The sequence below is a fragment of the Schistocerca nitens genome, chromosome 1, assembly GCF_023898315.1.
Source record: "Schistocerca nitens isolate TAMUIC-IGC-003100 chromosome 1, iqSchNite1.1, whole genome shotgun sequence".
NCBI lineage: Eukaryota > Metazoa > Arthropoda > Insecta > Orthoptera > Acrididae > Schistocerca > Schistocerca nitens.
In genome coordinates, this window is record NC_064614.1 from 889965626 (window position 1) to 889988967 (window position 23342).

The window sequence follows — 23342 nt, forward strand, 5'->3', positions numbered from 1 at the left end:
ACAATACCTACAAAAGAATGGTTACTGCTAGAAGAGCAAAACTTTGTTATCAGTAATCGACACCCAATAATAGCAGGGACCATGAAAACTTCTGAAGTTAACATCTTTACAGACTCAGGGAGTGAAGTATCACTCATATCTAGTGCATTCTTTAACTCATTACAGACTAAATAACACTTACCGCTGTTACCAGTAACAGGAGTTTACACAGTTGGTATAACAGGAACGAAGAGTAAAGTTGTTAAACACGAAACTCAAGTGAACTGTAGCGTTGGAAATATTTTATTTCGTCAAACACTGTTAATAGTAGAGAATCTAAATAGAGATGTTTTGTTTGGTTTAGATTGGCTATTAGAATTTAAAATCATCTTAAACTTTGGGGAAAATCTTCTCTGTTTTGGAAAAGGGCGCAGTACATGCCAGATACCATTTGTGACAGACAGCTACATTGGTAAACAAACAACTGAGTGTCAATGTCTGCGATTAAGAGCTAGAGCACAACTGTCACCAGAGATTGATCATGTAGATCATGTATCACATTGAATTGACATACAAGACAAGATTAACGAATCTTTAACATCAACCAGCACACAAAAACGAGATTTATATAGAATTCTAATGGAATATGAAGTAGTATTTTCCAATGGTCCAGGTAATATCAGCAAATACATATGTAAGTTCAAAATCAAAGATGACATTCCGTTTTTTTGTAAGCCATATCCAATACCTGTAAGTTTGAAAGAAGCAGTGAAGGAGGAAATCAACAAAATTATTGATAACAATAGAACAGAACGTAGCTCTAGCGTAATGAATAACCCATTGGTAGTGGTGAAAAAACCTACGGGGGGGGGGGGGGGGGGGGGGGTTACAATTAGTGTTAGACACGCGATAAACTCAGATGAATTGTTATCCAAATTTGAGAAAGCAAGGTTTCTTAGCACAACGGACCCAAAAGTGGAATATTGGCAAACTAGGTTACATCCAGAATCAAAGAAGTATATCAGCTTCTTGGGAAGAACATTGTCTAACCTTGAGTAAGACTCTGACAAGATTTAAAGAGAAAGGTATTACAGTGAAGCTATCTAAATCATATTTTGCACGTCAAGAGCTTAAGTTTTTAGGGCATATTGTAGGGGTGCAGGGAATTACACCAGACCTCGAATGCATCAAGGCAATTAAAGAATGTCCACATACTAGAAATGTAAGGCAGTTGAAGGGATTTATAGGAATACCCGGATACTATCAACGGTACATACGAGGTCAAGAACTGAATGATACGAAAATTTTACATTTACTAAGAAAGAGAATACCATGGGTTTGGGATGAAGAGACAAATGATGCATTCGAAAACGTCAAAAGGGCACTTGTTTAATCACCCATATTACATCAACCAGTTATGGGTGAACAATTTAAAATTTCAACAGATGCATCTGATTATGGTATCGCTGCAGAACTTTTCCAAGGAGAGTGGGATCTAGATAATGTAAAACACCAAACCATAGCTTTTGCCATCTGTAGTCTAAATAAACATGAATTAAACTATACAGCTACTGAGAAAGAACTGTTAGCAGTAGTATGGAGTATCTAAAAATTTCAAACACTAATATGGGGTTCAGAAATCTATATTTATACAGATCATCAAGCGCTGTCTTTTTTAATGAGTAGTCAATTGTTACACAGTAGATTAAGGCGATGGATGCTTTTCTTACAGGAATATGATATTAGGTTACAACATATAAAAGGTTTCGAGAATATTGTACCAGATGCTTTGTCTAGATTACCCATAGGAATGGAAGAATTAAAACGTACGGAAGGACCCGGCATTATTTTTTCAATTAATTTTATGTCAGCAGAATATCCAAACATCAGGGTACAGGAGATGGCTCAAAGAATAACACAAAATGTCCATAGTGATTCCTATTTTACAGAAATGTTTGTTATGTGCATTAGGAATTCCTTATCTCCTAATCAAGTAGGAAAATGGAAAATTATAGGTCGTAATTTGTTTTGGAGAGAGAGCACGATATCGTAATGTTGGCGCTTATGCATCCCTAAGGTAATGGAAGATGCACTTGTGTGGTATGTTCATACAGGATATGGACAATTTAGAATCAAAAAGTGTATAGCTCATATGAATGATTTTTATTATTTTAAGAAGCTAGGGCACAAGGTAGCATCTTTAATTAGAACCTGTGAGATCTGTCAGAAGGTGAAAGAGAATAATACTCATGTTAAATACAAAATGTATCCGATTATTCCTAAGTCATTGCCAGTTCTGAAAGGAAAGGAAGGAAGGAGTGTCATACATTTTGGTCATCATTGGGTGCTGGTCAAAATATGTTAAGCTACATCCCATTAAAAAAGCAAATATGCCGACAGTTATACACTGTTTACAACAATACTTTCTGGAGGTAGGTAAACCAATACAGTTCCTCACCGATAATGGTCCACAGTTTGTGAGTAACGAATTTAAAGAATTTCTAGCGTGGGAAGGTATTCGTCAAGTGTTAATATCCAACTATAACCTGTCCTCGAATCCATGCGGACAAGTAATGAAGGAAAATGAAAAACTATGCCGTACTTACAACTACGAAAAACATCCTTTATGGGCAACGAAAATTAAATACTTTGAACTTATTCTAAATGAATTACCACATTTGTCGACTGGGCAACAGCATTAGAAGTAATAGGTAAACCCTTTGTAGGAGAACCTCTCATTAAATGTTTTAGTTGGCCTGAACAACCAAGTGTCAAATACAAAATGAACCAGGAAATAGTTTCTAAGGATATAGTTGGAAAGGCCCAACAAAGGGTGAATAAGCATAAACTGTAGAACCTCAGTACAAGGTCAATGACGTAGTTCTTGTCAAACACCTTCAAACCTCTGCCCTGAAGAAAGAGACACATAAGTTTTTCTGAAAATATGAAGGACCATACCAGGTACAGACAGTAGTCCACCCTAAGATATTATTTTTAGCATATCCTACAACTGGATCAGATAAAGGGAAGTACAATGTGAAAGACGTAAAGTTGTATATTCCCCAGGGACGTTAACATTCTGAGTTAATGGGCGGAGTGACGACTGTCAGATCCCGAGTTGTTTTCGATGTTTCTTCGAAAATAGTTTTCCCACACCAAACTCACTTCAAATCTAAAACTATTCAGTCATCTATTCCAAAATCCTAAACTATCCTATAATCTTATTATCTAGAAAACTGGATATGAATACAACTTAAGAGAATCACAAAATAAGAAAGGGAGTGATCTCTAGACATGAAATAAAATGAGCACAATATTATATTAGCGAAACTGTAATATGATGGTACTATATAAACAGTGATATCTAGACAACATAAACTGAATGGGATATTATATTTCTGGAAAAATATAATATCAGGTGAATATCTGAACAACTGTTATACTGTAGTGTATAGATTTTCTATTTTGTATAGAATATTTTATACCTTTTATGAGATGTGATGTAAATGGGAGGGTTTGTATCAGTTTTGGAAAGGGGTGGGTATCGTGGATAAAAGCATGATAGTGTTTCAAATTTTTGCGTAAATTCTAGAACCACTCGGCCTTCTACCGTCTCGAACACAAGATATTTTAATTATAAGTGTGAGAGAGCCTATCTACTGCACGCCACCTGTCTGTGTTTGCAGGTCTGAAGTATGTAGTAAGAAGACTGTAGACAGTGGTCGAACGGCGCTGACAAGTGTTTGCTGGTCGTGCCATGGAAGTATAATGAAAGAACACGGCAGACTCAAGGAACTTCTGTGTTATTCTGTGATGTTTTATAACTTTGACCATTGTAGTGAAAAAAAGAACAGTTGAAATATTGTTAATTAATGCTCATCTTGGACTTGGAGAGGATAAGACGTGTATTCAGATTCAGGATGAGAATGGACTTGGGTTTTAAGCCAACTTTCTCTTATGTGTAAATGAACGTTGTTTCTAACCTTTGGATATGTGAGGAGACTTACTTGACAATGTTTGTTTATGTGGAGAATGAGATTTGTAAAAGTTTGATGTTTAAATATACATAGTTCAGTGAAGCAAAAGAAACTGCGTAAGTCTGGTTATTTTTATAAGTAGAAAGAGTCTTGAGAAATCCCTGTTCCTAGCAAATATACTTCGGAGAAGAAGAGAAAAGGAGGTTGCAACAGCAAGCTAACCAGCAAGGAAAGTCGACTGACAATCTCAAGTAAGTCATATCGTTAAAGAAGTGAGAGTTTACACATATACTTCACCATTTTAAGTTGTCCAAAGCACTAGAACATGGCATCTGATCACCGGGCAACAGAAAGCTCACTGCTCAGCATCTACTGCACTGCATGGGTAGTCATCAGATAAATGGAACACCCTATATTATACAAATAGCGTGTTGTGTGTATGACAGTAACCTAGTAGATGACACATTGCTATTACGTGTAGTAGGTTTCTTTCATTAATTAAATGGGCTTTTGATTAAATTTACATAAAATGTGTATTATATAAATGATGTAGTCAAGAAAAGTATAAGAAGTAAATCAGCAGATGTGTCTCTCCAAGCTCTTTAACTCTTCAGTTTCAAATCAAAACTGAAGAGTTTCCTCGTGGGTCACTCCTTCTATCCTGTCGAGGAGTTTCTTGAAAAATTAAGCTGATTCTTATTGCACTTTTGATCGAGTTTACTTAAACTTATAGACTGACTTTTTTCGGGTCCATAAACATTTATTTTTATCTGTTATTACTTTTATATAAAATGAACATCAACAAAAGCAATACGAGGATAATGGAATGCAGTCGAATTAAGTCGGATGATGCTGAGGGAATTAGATTAGGAAATGAGACACTTAAAGTAGTAAAGGAGTTTTGATATTTGGGGAGCAAAATAACTGATGATGGTCGAAGTAGAGAGAGTATAAAATGTAGACTGGCAATGGCAAGGAAAGTGTCTCTGAATAAGAGAAATTTGTTAACATCGAGCATAGATTTAAGTGTCAGGAAGTCGTTTTTGAAAGTATTTGTATGGAGTGTAGCCATTTATGGAAGTGAAATGTGGACGATAAATAGTTTGGACAAGAAGAGAATAGAAGCTTTCGAAATGTGGTGCTACAGAAGGCTGAAGATTAGGTGGGTAGATCACATAACTAATGAGGAGGTATTGAATAGAATTGGGGAGAAGAGAAAGTTGTGGCACAACTTGGACTAGAAGAAGGGATTGGTTGGTAGGACATGTTCTGAGGCATCAAGGGATCACCAATTTAGTACTGGAGGGCACCGTGGAGGATAAAAATCATAGAGGGAGACCAAGAGATGAATATACTAAGCAGATTCAGAAGAATGTAGGTTACAGTAGGTACTGGGAGATGAAGAAGCTTGCACAGGATAGAGTAGTATGGAGAGCTGCATCAAACCAGTCTCAGGACTGAAGACCAAACAACAACACATTACTTTTATCTTGTAATTTCATGTACTGACACATTCCATGACGTTCGAGACTTGCTCCTCAATTTGGTCCTACGGAACTTGACGTGTAAATAAATAAATAAAAGCCATTGCATTTATCATCTTGGTTAAATAGTTATTAATTTTACAAGAATGTGTCTTTTACCTTTTTCTGTTACCTAATGAATTCCAATTAACACATTTAATGTCGAAGGTCTGTCAATCATCAATTGTCATTAATATTATATTAATGATTTTTAGATTAGGACTGTCTGTATACAACTTAATAAAGGCAATATTTGTTATGCTAGACATGTTTTGCCTCAATTTATTTAGGCCCATCAATGGCCTGATATAAATATACATTTTAATTTGTATACAGCACTTTCAACTTACATATTCAGTTATTGTATCTGTAAGTTGCAATCAGTATCAATGCATCCAGAATAATTTCACATGAAACTTGTCTATGCCATCCTTGTTGCTGCCCCATTCTACAGCTTTCAAAAACAAAAAAATCTCTCTCTCTCTATTATAACAGAAAGAGGAGGAAATTTACCCATGATATTTCCCAAGTTTTTTTCTGAAGTGTTCTGCCACTAGACAGGTGGTCAATAAAAGCATCTGTTTACCACATTTGACCCACTTTTCATTCTTATCTTATTCCACATTATTTTGCAACCAGAAATTACGTAACATCTGTAGGTATTTTACCTTAGCTCATATTATTTTGTATCAAAAAATTATATAACATCTCTAGGTATTATTGAGTTCTTTCCTGTCCTGAATATGTTGCCACTTAAACATTAATCAAATCAGAACAGGCAAAACTGAACTCTGCGACTGCACAATTTTGAGGGAAAATGGAAATTCATTACTGTAAAAATACATAAAACAAGGGAAAGGCAACCACTTACCTACAGAAGACTGGTACATAGTGCACAGAAAAACATAATAGAAAAAACACTAGCTTTCGAGCTCTTGCTCTTTTACTAGTACAAGTACACACATCCACATACAACCTCAGAGACACCAAAATGTATACGTTGGGAGTAGTGGCGAGCATGTAAGTTTGGGTGTCTGCGGTTGTGAGCGTGAATGTGTGCACTCTTACTAGAAAAAGAGCAAGAGCTTGAAGCATAGCTCAGGCTGCAACTTTTGTTAAAATGACCACACCCAAGTATAGGTTGGGCTCTGATTTTCTCGACATACGAGTCACCTACTGCTCGAAAACTGGACTCATTTCATATTAAGACAATGTACAGACATGTTACAACCTGCCCCTTGACTGGTGTTGCCTTTTGCTGTCAATTTGTAAAATTATTTTGAAAGAAACATTGACGAATGGAACAGGTGCTGTTGTGGATGATTGAGCCAATATGATCACACTGATGTAGTATCATGAGTGTAAACTTATGTTTTACAGTTTTCTGTAAGTCTGCTACAATTACGTCATGTATGTTGAGTGATCAAGAAATTTTGGAAATTCGAGAGGAAGAAATTGCTCAATAACTCACCTTGCATTTTTTTTCTCGGGAGGATAATTATATTTTCTGCCATCATTATTTTAAAATGTGTAATCCATCAGACCACCCATGAACCATGGACTTTGCCGTTGCAGGGGAATCTTGCGGGCCTCAGCGATACAGAGAGCCGTACTGTAGGCGCAACCACAATGAAGGAATATTTGTCAAGACATCAGACAAACTTGTGGTTTCTCAAGAGAGCATCATCCTTTTCAGTAGTAGCAGGGACAAATGTCTGGATGATTGACCGATCTGGCCTCGTAACATCAACCAAAATGGCCTTGCTTTGCTGGTACTATGAATGGCTGAAAGCCAAGGGAAACTACAGCCAATGATGACATCCACTTTGGTAACATATTCTGGAGATGAAATAGTCCCCCATTCGGATCTCCGTACAGCGACTACTCAGGAGTACATCGTCATCATGAGAAACAAAACTGGCTTCTACAGATTGGAGCCTGGAATGTCAGATCCCTTTGTCAGGCAGGCAGGTTAAATTTAAAAAGGGAAATGGATAGGTTAAAGTTAGATATTGCGATTAGTCTATTTCCATGGCAGGAGGAACAAGCCTTCTGGTCAGATGAATACAGAGTTATAAATGCAAAACCATACAACTATAATGCTGGAGTAGGTTTAATAATAAAATTTTAAAAAAATAGGAATGCGGATATCCTACTATGAACAGCATATTAAACGCATTATTGCAGCCAAGACCGACACAAAGCCCACACCTACCACAGTAGTACAAGTTTATATGCCATCTAGCTCTGCAGATTATGATGATATTGAAGAAATGTATGATTCGATAAAAGAAATTATTCAGACAGTTAAGGGAAACGAAAATTTAATAATCATGAGGGACTGGAATCCGATAGTAGGAAAAGGAAGTGAAGGAAAAGTATTGGTGAATATGGACGAGGGTAAGGAATGAAAGAGGAAGCCGCCTGGTAGAATTTTGCACAGAGCATAACTACTTAATCATAGGTAGAACTTGGTTTAAGAATCATGAAAGAGGGTTGTATATGTGGAAGAGGCCGGGAGATATTGGAAGGTTTCAGATAGATTACATACTGGTAAGACAGAGATTTTGGAACCAGGTTTTAAATTGTAAGACATTTCCAGGGGCAGATGTTGACTCTGACCACAGTTTATTGGTTATGAAGTGTACATTAAAACTGACAAAAAGGTAGGAATTTATCGAGATGAGACCCGGATAAACTGAAAGAACCAAATGTTGTAGAGAGTTTGAAAGAGAGCATTAGGGAATGGCTGACAAGAACAGAGGAAAGAAATACAATAGAAGAAAAATGGGTAACTTTGAGAGACAAAATAGTGAAGGCAGCAGAGGCTCAAGTATGGAAATCCTAGTAGAAATCCTTGGGTAACAGAAGAGATATTGAATTTAATTGATGAAATGAGAAATATAAAAATGCAGTAAATGAAGCCGGCAAAAAGGAATATAAATGTCTCAAAAATGAGATCGACAGGAAGTGCAAAATGGCTAAGCAGGGATGGCTAGGGGACAAACGTAAGGATGTAGAAGCATTATGGGTAAGATAGATACTGGCTACAGACCTTGGGAGAAAAGAGAACCACCTGTATGAATATCGAGAACACAGAAGGAAAACCAGTCCTAAGCAAAGAAGGGAAAGCAGAAAGTTGGAAGGAGTAAACAGTGGGCCTATACAAGGGTGATGTGCTTGAGGGCAATATTATGGAAATGGAAGAGGACCTAGATGAAGACGAAACGGGGGATATGACACTACGTGAAGAATCTGACAGAGCACTGAAAGACCTAAGTCGAAACAAGATCCCGGGAGTAGACAACATTCCATTAGAACTACTGATAGCCTTGAGAGAGCCAGCCACGACAAAACTCTACCACCTGGTGGGCAAAGTGTATGAGACAGGAAAAATACCTTCAGAGTTCAAGAAGAATATAATAATTCCAATCCCAAAGAAAGCAGGTGTTGACAGGTGTGAAAATCACTGAACTATCAGTTCAGTAAGTCATGGTTGCAAAGGACTAACATGAATTCTTTAAAAACAAATTGAAAAACTGGTAGACGCCAACATCAGGGAAGATCAGTTTGGATTCCGTAGAAATGTTGGAACACGTGAGGAAATACTGACCCTACAACTTATCTTAGAAGATAGGGTTAGGAAAGGCAAACCTACATTTCTAGTATTTGTAGATTTACAAAAAGCTTTTGACAATGCTGACTGAAATACTATCTTTCAAATTCTGAAAGTGGCAGGTGTAAGACACAGGGAGCGAAAGGCTATTTACAATTTGTACAGAAACTAGATGGCAGTTATAAGAGTCAAGGGGCATGAAAGGGAAGCAGTGATTGAGAAGGGAGTGAGACAGAGTTGATCCTATCCCAGATGTTATTCATCTGTATAATGAGCAAGCAGTAAAGGAAACAAAAGAAAAATTGGAGTAGGAATCAAAATCCATGAAGAAGAAATAAAAACTTTGTGATTTGCCAATGACATTGTAATTCTATCAGAGATAGCAAAGGACTTGGAAGAGTAGTTGAATGGAATGGATACTGTCTTCAAAGGAGGATATATGAGGTGTGACTGGAAAGTTTTAAGAATGGATCCGCTACTGCTTACTGGTTTGGCGGGCAGGCACACGGAGGGTGGGGAGTGAGTCATTGCCTTGTCCTTGAACGCCCTCTGACAGGAAACTGTGTTTCCTTTATTCAATTCATTGTGGCAGCTGGTTGAGTGCGGGTCTATTAGGGCTTGTTGCCAGATTCTGTCTGCGTGAAAATGGACGTAAAAAAAGAGCAATGAGTTTGTGTGAAATTTTGTTTTAAAACCAGGAAATCAGCTTCTGAGACTTACGAACTATTAAAAACAGCTTTTGGAGTAATTGTCTTAGCCAGTCAAATGTTTTTGTCTGGTTAAACAGCGTTAAAACTGGCTGCGAATCATTTGAAGATGATCCTCAAAAAAGAATGAAAATGTTGTGAAAGTTCGCGACTTAGTGCGCTCTGATGGTAGCCTTACAATTAGGAAGATGGCTGATGACTTAATTTAGTTTCTATGCAGTTCAACCAATTTTAACTGAAGATCTGAACATGCGTCGAGTGTCCGCAGAATTCATTCGAAACATGTTGTCAAGTGACCAAAGACAATGCCCACTTGAAGTGTGCCAAGATCTGATTAATCGGACTAAAAATGACCCAGACTTGTTAAATAGGGTAATTACAGGTGACGAATCATGGGAATATGGATATGATCCTGAAACCAAAGTGCAGTCTTTACAGTGGAAGACTCCAGTTCACCACAACCAAAAAAAGCACGGAAAAGTCGTCGAAGGTGAAGACCAGTATTGTGCATCACAAATTTACCCCTGGATGACAGACAATTAACAAGGAATACTACAAATGTGTCCTTGAGCATTTATGTGAAAAGGTGCGGAAGAAAAGACCTGCATTGTGGAGAAACAGGAGTTGGGTGCTGCACCATGACAATGCTCCGGCTCATAGAGCCTTCTCCATTGTTGAATTTTTGACCAAATTCAAAATTCCTGTGCTTCCACAACTGCCATATTCCCGATTTGGCCCCTGCGGACTTATACCCATTTCCTAAACTGAAATTTTCACTAAAAGGAAAGCGATTTGACTTGATTGAAGACATCCTTGCCAATAAGGAGAGAGTCCTTAACACACTTCAGGAAAAAAAATTCCAGGAAGTCGATGTGTTCAGTCAGAAGAGGACTATTTTGAAGGAGAGGCATCACAGTAGCCTGTAAGTACCACCACTGTACAATTACAAGCCCATTCTTAAAACTTTCCAATCAAACTCGTAAGATGAACATCAACAAAAGCAAAATGAGGATAATGGAAATAAGACGAATTACATAAAGTGATTTGAAGGTACAAAATTATGTTCATTAGTATTAAAAATCACAAAAAAAGAAATGTTGTAGTTTCCAATAATAACATTTTGTCCAATGAGTCAGATATAAACGATCTTTCACAAATGACATTTAACGAAGAGTTTGATTTAATTGCAGATGATGCTGACATACAGGAGTTAGATGAGGATGGGTGTCCTGTACATCATTACATAAGTGGCTGCTGCTCATATTGAATCATTAAAAAAAAATAAATGTAATTATTGTAAAACGTATCTTACAGCAGATGATGAGTACACAAAAGGTGACCAAAGTCTATTTATTTATTTATATAATAGAGGGAAACATTCCACGTGGGAAAAATATATCTAAAAACAAAGATGATTAGACTTACCAAACAAAAGCGCTGGCAGGTCGATAGACACACAAACAAACACAAACACACACACAAAATTCTAGCTTTCGCAACCAACGGTTGCTTCATCAGGAAAGAGGGAAGGAGAGGGAAAGACAAAAGGATGTGGGTTTTAAGGGAGAGGGTAAGGAGTCATTCCAATCCCGGGAGCGGAAAGACTTACCTTAGGAGGAAAAAAGGACAGGTATACACTCGCACACACACCCATATCCAACCACACATACACAGACACAAGCAGACATTTGACAAATGTTTTCAATTTAACACAAACAGCAAGATTACTGTTCTAAGTATTCATTTACAGAGTAAAAACAGTGACACAACAAATATGACTTCACGGCTTTGCTAAATTTTATGTTGTCTTCGATGGACTTAATACTAGTGGGAAGATTGTTGAACAGTTGGAGGCCCATGTGGAAAACTCCCTTTTTACACAGTTGAGTGTTTGTACGTATAACATGCAGGTTTGCGTTTTTCCGGGTGTTGTGTTCATGTATTTCATTATTTTTTACGACTCTGGGATCAGTTGGCACTATGTGTTTTCTGAAGAATTTTAGAGTCTCAAGCATGTAGAGGCAAGGCAGTGTAAGGATTTCCAACTTTCTGAAGATGGGTTTGCAGGAGTCTCTGGGTTTGCTCCCAGTAATAATCCTCATTGCTCTCTTCTGGATTCTGAATGTGCTCAGAGCAGTTGGAGCATTTCCCCAGAATATTACACCATATTTTAGGTGGGCTTGTGTGTAAATGTAGTATGCACTGGTTAATGTTTTCAGGCTAGCACATGTTTTCAGTACACTCAATGCATAACAGCCAGTACAAATCCTGGCATTTACCTTTCCTGTATGTGTATTCCATTTCAGGTTATCTTGAACCCACAGACCTAGGACTTTGAAAACAGTGTCGGTATCTATTGACTGGTTATTTATAGTGCCAGATGGCTGAGAGGAATTTGCATTTTGTGTTGTGTGGAAGTTCATGGAAGCTGTCTTTTTCGTGTTGATAGTTAATCTGTTGATTTTTGCCCAGTTGCTGAGTTGATCAGTAGGCAAGTTCACAGCTTTTTGCACAGCCTCTGTATTCTCCCCTTTGAGGAGTACAGTTGTGTCATCAGCAATTATTATTGTTTTGTGTGCATCAACATTCAGGTTCAAGTCATTAATATACAGGAGGAAAAGTAGGGGTCCCAATACTGAGCCCTGTGGAACACCTTGCTTTACAGTTTTATTACTTGATAGTATTTCGGTTATTGAGTTGTTTGTCTATTAGTATATTTCATGCTCACTCTCTGCATCCGATTGGTTAGGAATGTAGCAATCCAGTTGTTTGCAATTCCTCTGATACCGTAGTGTTCTAATTTTTCCAGTAATATTTTGTGGTCAACAGTGTCAAAAGCCTTTGACAGATCCAGAAATATGCCTGTTATGGGTTGTTTTCTATCTAACAGTTCTAAAAGCGTATTTATGCAATCATATACTGCAGTTTCAGTAGATCTGTTGCTTCTGAACCCATGTTGAGCTAAACTTAGTAAATCTTTTTTTTTTTTTTTTTCAATGAAGTCCATCATTTTTTTGGACATTATTTTTTCAAAAACTTTAGAAAAGCAGGATGAGATTGAGATAGGCCTGCAGTTATTCATATCTTTATTATTACCTTTCTTGAAGACAGGAATTACTTTAGAAAGTTTCAGAGCTTCAGGGAAGATACCTGCCTGGAAAGAACAGTCACAGAGGTGAGTTAATGGTTCAGCAATTGTGTGTTCACAATTTTTGATTACAGCTGCTGGGATACCATCAATTCCAGCTGATTATGAATTTTTTAACTCTCTGAGGGCTTTTGCAACATCATTTTCAGTGACTTTGGTAATGAAATTTGACCCTGCAAATGTGTGATATTTTTGGTTTGCTGGTTGGTAATTTGTGTTAGGATTATTTTGGATCAGTTTTCCAGCTATGCTTGTAAAGAAATTGTTGAATGAGTTCACCACAACTTCGGGATTAGATATAGATTCATTGTGGAGTTCGATTTCTATGTTCGTGTGTGAAGCTTTCATTTCCCCTCTTTCCCTTTTTATGATATTCCACATTGCTTTTACTTTATTGCTGGATTTGTCAATGTACTCATCATTCTGCATCCTTTTTGCTTGTCTTATCACTCTTCTTAGGATACATGTGTAGTTTTTATAGTATTCTGTTAGTTGGGGGGAGTCACTACTTTGTTTACATAACACATGGAGTATTCTTTTATGTTTGCAAGAGATTTTTATAGCTGATGTAATCCAACTCTTGTTTCTATTATTATTATTATTATTATTATTTATTCTTATTGGTTTTTGCGGAAAGGCCTCTTCAAAGTGGTGGATCATTCTGTCAAGAAATATGTTGAATTTCATGTTGACATCATTGGCTGTGTACATCTCTGTCCACTTTTCTTTACTAAGGAGGACATTTAGCTTGTTCAAGTTCTCTTGGGTGAAAAACCTTCGTAAAGTTTTAGGTGGGACTGGGTTTGAGGTATCTTTGCTAACATCGACCTTTAGAATGACAGCTTGGTGGTCGCTGAATCCTGCATTGTATACTTCTAGAGTTGGGTTAAGTTTATTTCTATTTGCAAAAATTTGATCTAGAGCTGTCTTGGATGTGGGTGTTATTCTAGTGGGCTCATTTACAAGGCAATGCAGATTATAAGTTTTTGCAATGTTAATCAATGTTTCCCTGTTTCTGTTGTGGGTGTGAAAGTCTATATTAAAGTCACCACATATAATCACATCCTGTTTCCTCTGACTTATTTTGGATAGAAACAAGTCCATTTGTAACAGAAAATCATTAATACTACTGGAGGGGGGACGGTAGATTGTAGCTACAATTAGATTTAGATCTGTAAGCTTTATGGCTGCACATTCAAAGATCTTATCTGTTCCTATTTCCTTTAGGGTAGGAAGTGGGCTATATTCAATGTGTTGTTTGATGAAGATGGCAACCCCACCATGTCCATCATTTGATCTGGAGTAGTGTTCACACAATTTGAAGTTGGGTAGTGAGATTAGCTTAACCACATCAGTGCAGAGCCAGTGCTCTGCTAGGCATACTACTGAGATATCACAGAGTTCACTGGTCAGCAAAATGCTTAAGTCATCAGTTTTGTTGCTCAAGGATTGGACATTGTGATAATAGATTTTCAGGTCTGAGTGGGGTTTACTCAGGGGGATCGAAGTCATATTTACTGTGTCACTGACCTTTAGTTTAAATTGTGCTGTATTCCAGGTATGTTGACTTCTGAGCAGTTGTGCTGGTTCTGTTGGTCGTCCTTGGCAGCCATCTCATCTTCCAGGTGGGCCTGAAAAGTATACACATGCACTTCACACTGTTGAGGCATCACATTGACGTTTTGGAGGGATGTCTCGATAATGTTCAGCATCACATTATTGATCCTTTCAGGTTCCTGACCTTTTTGAGGGGTCAGGGGGTTTGTGTTTCGTCTCTGTGACTTCGTGACCCATTTGTCTAGTGTAGTTTGCACAGTATGGCCACTATTACTCTTTTTATTTCCCATCTTGTTTGTCTTTATCCAATTGCTTATTAGCGTCTGTTTATGGTTTCTGACTTTTGGTTTCTTAGTGTCCCCCATAGTTGTCAGGAAGGCCAGTCTATTGCAGATAATCTCCTTGCCACATTTGTTTAGGTGTAAGCCATGTGTTGTGAAGTGATTTCTGGCTAGTCTCTCTATTTCAAAGTACACAGCAATTCTTTCTTTGTATGCGTGTTTAGCTAAATTCAGAGCCTGTATCAGGTGGAGGTTTGCAGTATTAATTTTACTATTTAAATTTTGAACATCATATCTCCTGGGTATAGGATGGATAATGATATTCATTTTGTGACTTAGGGCGAGTATTGGTTCCAATGGTTCTACCACATGCTTCAACATTAGATCGAGAGGTTTGTCTGTCGTTAGAACCCCCTATTACAATCAAAGTATCACGTGTACCGAAGCTTCTTGTCAAATAGTCTGCATTTTTTATCACTTGCTTTTTACCTGGTATGAGGGCCCTAGTTTGTCTTGCAGTATTTGAGCACAGTCTCTTCCATGACTGTCACTTAATATTAGTACTTTCATTTTTTCCGAGATTTTCTTGCTATGTAACGTTCTGGAATTTCTTTCGTTTTTTTCCTGCACATATATTGGTGCTTGAGAGATTATGTTCGTTGGCGGATTATTCATACACTTTGTGGCAGATTGTTCACTTTGGGTTAATTTTTGCGTAAGATATTGAGCAAAGTTAGACTGTAAATTGACCTTGCTAGCATCTTGCACCCGGCGGTTATCAGTGGTTACACTTTTAAAATCACTTTCTGGATCCATTTCATGTAGGCATGAATAGAGGTGGACTGTGTTGTCCTAGTAAGGATGTTGTAATATTTTGTTTCATATGTATATGCTACTGCATATACATATGCGGTCAATATTCTTTTGAATAATTATACCAAAAGAGTCAGTGAGATTATAAATACAAATAGTATTGCAACACTCAGGAGAGAGAGAACTTAACTGAAAATTTGGTTCTGTGAAGGTTTTTGTATTTTCAAGCACAAAAAATAATTAAATAATTATGTAAATAAAAATATTAGTTCCTTGCTTATTGAATTTCCTAACCTTTCCTTGATTCCCTGAAGCCAGTTTTTGTACAGATAATTCAAAATTTCACTTACCTTCAAATTAAGTTTCAATATGATATTACAAAAAAAGGCAATGTATCGTAAAAATAAGAGAACAAATATTCATTATTTAAGGTAACAGAATTTCCTTTTTATTTTAGATAAGAATTTAATAAACGTTAAGTTCAATATAGGCTAGCAGCTGAAACCATAGCGCACAGCAGTATAACGACTCTAGATGACGTGATATATGGAGCGTTGAGGCCTTTTTTTCTAGGTGGCACTGTGTGAACCCGATCCCAGACAACAATGGATTTATAAAAGAAAGGGCATGAGTGCCGGCAAAATTTTTCAGTTGTCTGGAAAGTAGCACAACTCACACAATAAAAGCTACCAAAACCATTGGGTTCATTTAAATGAACTTTAAATGTAAAAATATCATTAAGTACACACAGAGGCTGTACTTGTTGCAGTAGAGAAGCAAACTTCAATGACTGATGTAGAAACTTAGACAGACCTAATTATCAGGTCAGTATAAAATTTGTGTATTGTACTTACCAGTAATATCACCAATTTCACTGCATTTGTGATATGTGGCATTGATATCAGCAAACATTATTGTAGCTTGGTCCTGGATGTTGTAGCGAATGAATGGCTGAAGCACGAGCTACAAAGATTTCAAACAGTGTGAGGTACAATTTACTCAATTCTTATTGTGTACCTCATAAAGAAATAGAAATTAATGTAAGCAACAATTTTCAAATAAACTTCTTTTGTGGAAATTCCTAAGCTTTCCTAAGTCTAAAGAAATATAAAGATACAATTTTTAAATCACATCTAAAGCAGTCAGGTACTTATTGCCTTTACATTGCTGACCAACATTAAATAGCTGCATCAGGTATCTAACAACAGACAGCTTGTTCCAATTGCTAAAATGAATAAAGTACACAATGATCATCAGTTAGATGTCAAAACTGTTCCAAGGATGCCAAGTCACCAACAATCAAGCTATCCAGAAGATAAGTGAATGGAACAATTGTTGAAAGCTTGTATGTAACACAATCACTGATGATGATGTAACAAGTGATACCTGATTTATAGACACCTGAGCAGGTTGTCTTTATGTGGTGTGTGGTAGTTGTGACCACCCCCCCCCTCACCCCCCCCCACCACCCCCCACACACACCCTCTTTGCCGCAGTTCCATTTAGGCTGCATTTGGTGTACATCAGCTGAGTCAAAGTTCTATTAATTACCCTTTTTTATGCAACTACTGTTTTTCTTCGGTTGAATTTTCCACATAGTTCAAAAATTTTCAGATCAGTTTTTAAATGTAGTTGTAGCACAGCCATCAAACAATTGCAATAGTAACCACACCATATTTAGGCCAACCCAGGACATAATTTTTAAATTACTTGGAAATCTTAACAATTTACTGAAACACTAAACTTTATTTATTCAGTTGTATTTTTTACTGGTCCTGACTTCACACTACTAAATTTGTTACTGTTATTAGCAGTATAGCAAACCAACTTTCTCTTCATGTTTGCATTTTTTCACACTGCAAAAGATACTGTGACAAAATTTGTGCAGTTTTATATGGCACATCACCAAAATTTAAAAGTTTAAATTAAATTCCCCCATCCCAGATTGAAATATCTTACAACAATTGGAACAATATATCTAAAAACAAAGATGATGTGACTTACCGAACGAAAGCACTGGCAGGTCGATACACACACAAACAAACACAAACACACACACAAAATTCTAGCTTTCGCAACAAACAGTTGCTTCGTCAGGATAGAGGGAAGGAGAGGGAAAGGCGAAAGGAAGTGGGGTTTAAGGGAGAGGGTAAGGAGTCATTCCAATCCCGGGAGCGGAAAGACTTACCTTAGGGGGAAAAAAGGACAGGTATACACTCGCACACACACACATATCCAACCACACATATACAGACACAAGCAGACATATGTCTGCTTGTGTCTGTGTCTGTATATGTGTGGATGGATATGTGTGTGTGTGTGTGTGTGCTTAGTGTATACCCGTCCTTTTTCCCCCCTAAGGTAAGTCTTTCCGCTCCCGGGATTGGAATGACTCCTTACCCTCTCCCTTAAAACCCACTTCCTTTCGTCTTTCCCTCTCCTTCCCTCTTTCCTGACGAAGCAACTGTTTGTTGCGAAAGCTAGAATTTCGTGTGTGTGTTTGTGTTTGTTTGTGTGTCTGTCAACCTGCCAGCACTTTCGTTCGGTAAGTCACATCATCTTTGTTTTTAGATATATTTTTCCCACGTGGAATGTTTCCCTCTATTATATTGATAACAATTGGAACAAGTTATACTTACTTATGTTTGAGCACTCCATCTTCATTGTGATGTAATTAATGTTTTTCCAAAGAACGCAATACATTATTAAACATGCATGGCGAAATAATGTTAACATTAACTGACTCCGTATTAGTTCTAGGAGATTTTGGATCACATTATTTCTAACCATTTCAGATGTGCAGTCTCATGTGCTGAAACTGAGATCGTGTCTAACAGTTGTTATTGTTGTTGTTGTGGTCTTTAGTCCAGAGACTGGTTTGATGCAGCTCTCCATGCTAATCTATCCTGTACAAGCTTCTTCACCTCCCAGTACCTACTGCAACCTACATCCTTCTGAATCTGCTTAGTGTATTCATCTCTTGGTCTCCCTCTACGATTTTTACCCTCCACGCTGCCCTCCAATACTAAATTGGTGATCCCTTGATGCCTCAGAACATGTCCTACCAACCAATCCCTTCTTCTAGTCAAGTTGTGCCACAAATTTCTCTTCTCTCTAATTCTATTCAATACTTCCTCATTAGTTATGTGATCTACCCATCTAATCTTCAGCATTCTTCCGTACCACCACATTTCAAAAGCTTTTATTCTTGTGTCTAACAGTATGGTGTGAAAATATAGCATCCTTAGCAGCACCTTCCAGAGCACTGTTATTCCCATCTTTGGCTTTAAAAAATCTCTTATGTTTAGTGAAGCAGTAGCAGTAATAGTACTCCTCTGTTTAGCTGTTTCCACATGGTCTTTAATATCACTCTTTCTTACATGGGCAACAGACAATTATTCAGTAAAAAGTGTGCAATAAACATGTCCATTGTTACTGTCAACTAAACGATTTCTTAAATTTGTATTTTTGTTGCAGGTTTAACATTAAACACACACTTTTCTTGCTCACAGCTAAACGATGACGTAAAAAATGAATAGAGATAAAATTATCAGAAATGCGTAGACAAGTTACTTCACATACAAAAATAACATAAACACATTGTCCCTGCTGTGTTACCAAATGATTAAATAACCTGTTGACACATGCACAGAGCTGAAAACTGGCTGAAGACAGAGTGGTTAAAAAACATGGTTACAAGGAAAAGAAATACCCACAAATAATAATGGCTTACGGATTTCATAGTTGTGCTTGCAAAATGGTATGTGTATTTTATGTAATATAATATTGAAATTGGCTGTACAAGAAAAATCTCTACACTCAGTCCCAAGTTGATTTCCAACAACCTTTAAATTACTTCTGGAACTGGCCTCGAGAGGTCACAGTGAACTCATTTCATTTATAACACTTCACCCTACTTAGTAAGTGAAGATGTGTAAAGATGGCTGGATGTGGCAGAGTACTTACATCATTGTAATGTCACCTGTTAAAGAGTGGTGGAAAATCACATGTAAACAAAAACTGTGCACCATAAACAGAGAGAAAAAAATATGAACAATGTTCCAAAATGGAAAGAAATCATCCCAGATTGGCATACTTGTCAAAGTGCTGCTTCCAGGATGGGTAGGAGAACTGGCCCAAAATTGAATCTGCCCAGGCAGTCAGCCTGAACACGTGTTTTAGGCAGTATCCTACAGCCCACTACAGAAATGCCAGGCTGATACCTAAGTATCATCTCAGTTATTTGACTCACAAACTTTTAAAAAACTTTTGCTCACTTTCACATGAGTGATATTACACGCAGACAGTTAGGGTACACACATTCTGTCCCAAAAGGTGACAACTGGAAGGGCATCCGGCCACCTCTTAAATTACCCATCCAACATCTGTTAAAACCAAAGAATAATTGTACAATGAATATCAAAAGAATGGCTGAGACAAGGATTAAGAATTAATATAAACTATAAAAAGATGTTGCAGAAATCTCAAATGCAATACCAAATTTAAATGAATCCTGTTGGCATAGAGACAGTGGATATACACTGATCAGCATCACCTGGCAAAGAATGACTGTTGGTCACACACACACACACAGTGCATGTAGTATCAGTGAGCACACTGTCCGTGTGTAGAATGGGAAAGGCGCCAGTCTGAGTTTGACTGAGGACAGATTGTGATAGCCTCGAGGCTCGGCACGAGCACTTCGGAAACTGTTGGGTGTTTGAGAAGTGTTGTGGCGAGTGTCTTCAACACGTGATGAAATCATGGTGAAACCATGTCCAGACACCATGGGATTCAGCAGCCACCCCTCATTACTGATGTTGGACATTGTAGAATGGGCAGACCAGTAAAAGAGGACAGGCAGCAAACTGTGTCAGAACTAACATCAGACTTTAATGCTGGACAGAATACAAGTGTGTCCGAGCAAACAGTGCACTGAACACTCCTAACGATGGGCCTCTGCAGCCAACGACCCATACACGTGCCAATTTTAACACCACGACATCAGCATTTACTGCTAAAATGGGCACGTGACCATCGGCACCGTACGTTGGCGCAGAGGCAGAGCATTGCATGGTCTGATGAATCCTAATACCTTCATCATCATGCCAATGGAAGGGCACAAATCAATTGTCTTCCAAGGGAACAGCTACCTGACACCAGTACTGTGGAACAGAGACAAGCAGGCGGTGGCTCCAATATGGTCTTGGAGACATTCATGTGGCTATCCACGAGTCCAGAGGAGCCTGCACAAGGCTTCATGATGGCCAAGGGGTATTGCATACTAGTTGCAGACCACCTACACCCCTTTCCCAATGGCAGTGGCATTTTTCAACAAGATAATGCGCCATGTCACAAGGCCAGAAATGTAATGTAGTGGTTTGAGGAGTTGCAACTGACGTGCTGGCCCCCAACTTGCCAGATCTGAACCCAATCAAATATATCAGGGAAGCCACTGAACACGGCACTAGAGCACATAAACCCCCTCCCAGAATTAACAGGAATTAGGTGACGGGTGTGCAGGTATGGTGCCAACTCCCTCCAGCAAACTACCAGGGCCTCATTGCTTCCATGCCCTGACCTGTCGCTGCTGTTATCTGTGCCAAAGGGGGACATACCAGCTATTATGTAGGTGGTTATAATATTCTGGCTGATCACTGTACTCTGCATGGGCATCTGTGACTACTTGTTTATGGTAACCTAACCCTTTAGGGATAAAAATCAGTCTTCAAGGCTCCATGAAGTCATTAGAAGTGAAATGACAGTAAAAATATTTTCAATCAATGTCCCATCGCAATCACGGTCATTAAAGATGGAGCGTAAACTTGAACCAGGGAAGGAAATTGGCCATGTGCACTAAAACAGCTATTAAAAATGAATATTTAGCAACACAACCATACAAGATGAGGTAGAGTACAGAATAATTAAAGAAATATATAGTATAGTAAATACAGCACAATGAACCAAAAAATAAACCAAAATTCATTGGAATTCATAACAAGTACTACCACAGCCAAAAATTACAATCTGACAATGTACATATCACTGCAAAGGTAGTATACTAAAGCTCAAATCAAAAGTGCAGGTACTTTTAGAGAATATAGAGAATAGATTTAAGGTTTTCAAGGAGAGGAATTAACACTACCAACTGTTTAGCAAGTGTAGTAGAGACATATTGGCACAGACTGGATAAACAAAATTATTTTTGACTGGTACATCATTGCCTCTTGAAGCATTTGGTTCCTAAGTGTGTGTTGTTGCAACACAGGGAAAAATGAAGCTTCTGAGATTATTGTACAGCGACCTTGACACAGCCTTAAATTCAGTCTCAACTTTGAAAACTATAAATGTGTTCTATTAAACTTTCCAGCACCACTATTATGCCTGATAACTCCAGGGGAGCACAGTTAACATAGTGCTGAAAAAGAGAGGTAGCAAAACTTTTTAAATATAATGGCAACAAAAAATTTTTAACTGAAATATCCAGGGTAGGAAACTCAACAATTATGGAAAAATAGATTGCTACTCACACGTTGTGCTGCAAACAGGCACAGTGAAAACACTGTTGCACATTAAGCCTTCATCAGGAAATAAAAACATGCATTCACACAAGCAAGGACACCTCACATATATATGACCACTATCTGTCAGAAAGACAGAATAGACACCATAGCAGAGGAAGTGTTCATTGCAGTTCACAAAAATATTGTCTCTACTGAGGTCAAAGTTGAGTGTGACAGTGTGAAGTTATCTGGTCACATATGACAGGTCTAGGTGAAACCGAGTTATTTGTTGGATGTATTTTACCAACCACTCAATTCCGCTGTGACAGTTCTAGAGTCATTCAAAGAATGTCTATGGTCTGCAGCATGTAAAAACTCAGATAAAGCAATACCAGTTGTAGGTGACTTTAACCCATCGAGGTGACTATAACCTACTGCAGGGGTGAGGGAGGGGAGGGGGGGGGGGGAGAGGGGTGAGTACAGAGGCAGGCTTGCAAAAGGAGTTTTGAACACATTTTTCATAAACTTTCTTGAGCAGCTAGTCTGGCAGCCTACAAGCAACAGAAATACCTTAGGCCTTGTAGCTACAAACAGATCGGACCTTATCAATGACATCACTACACAGACAGGGATTAGGGATCGTGATGTCATCATAGAGACTATGGTTACAAAAGTTAATAAATAAGCCAATAACGCTAGGAGAATGCTTCTGCTAGAAAGAACAGGTAAGCAGCTGTTGACATCTCATTTAGACAATGAACTGACATCACTTAGTTACAATAAGACAGATGTAGAGGAATTATGGGAAATTTTAAACAGATCATAAATTGTGGTCTGGAGAACTATGTGCGTATCAAGTGGATTAAGGATGGAAAAGGCCCCCGATGGTTTAACAATGAAATTCGGAAAATGTTGAAGAAACAAAGGCTGTTGCACTCTTAGTTCAAAAGAGAATGCTCAAACGTTCACAGACAAAGGTTAGTAGAGACTCCTGAATCTGTGAAAATATCTGTGCATTAAGCATACAACTACCACCACCACATCTTAACAAAAGATATGGCCAGGAACATGAGAAAACTCTATTCCTATATAAAACCGCTGAGCATGTCTAAGGCTTCTATCCAGTTACTTGTTGAACGGTCTGGAGTGACAGTTGAAAACAGCAAAACGAAAGATGTTTAAATTTCATGTTTAAAAAAATCATTCACATGGGACATTCATACCACCATACTGTTGTT

General features: G+C 37.9%; 1 protein-coding gene across 1 annotated transcript in view; it reads right to left on the reverse strand.

The window, feature by feature from the left end:
* Nucleotides 1-23342, reverse strand: part of LOC126191752 (uncharacterized) — a 102380-nt gene that overhangs the window by 43193 nt on the left and 35845 nt on the right. Inside the window, exon 6 of the mRNA XM_049932549.1 lies at nt 16456-16564. Coding sequence (XP_049788506.1) covers nt 16456-16564 — 109 coding nt within the window. The remainder of the gene's footprint in view (nt 1-16455; nt 16565-23342) is intronic.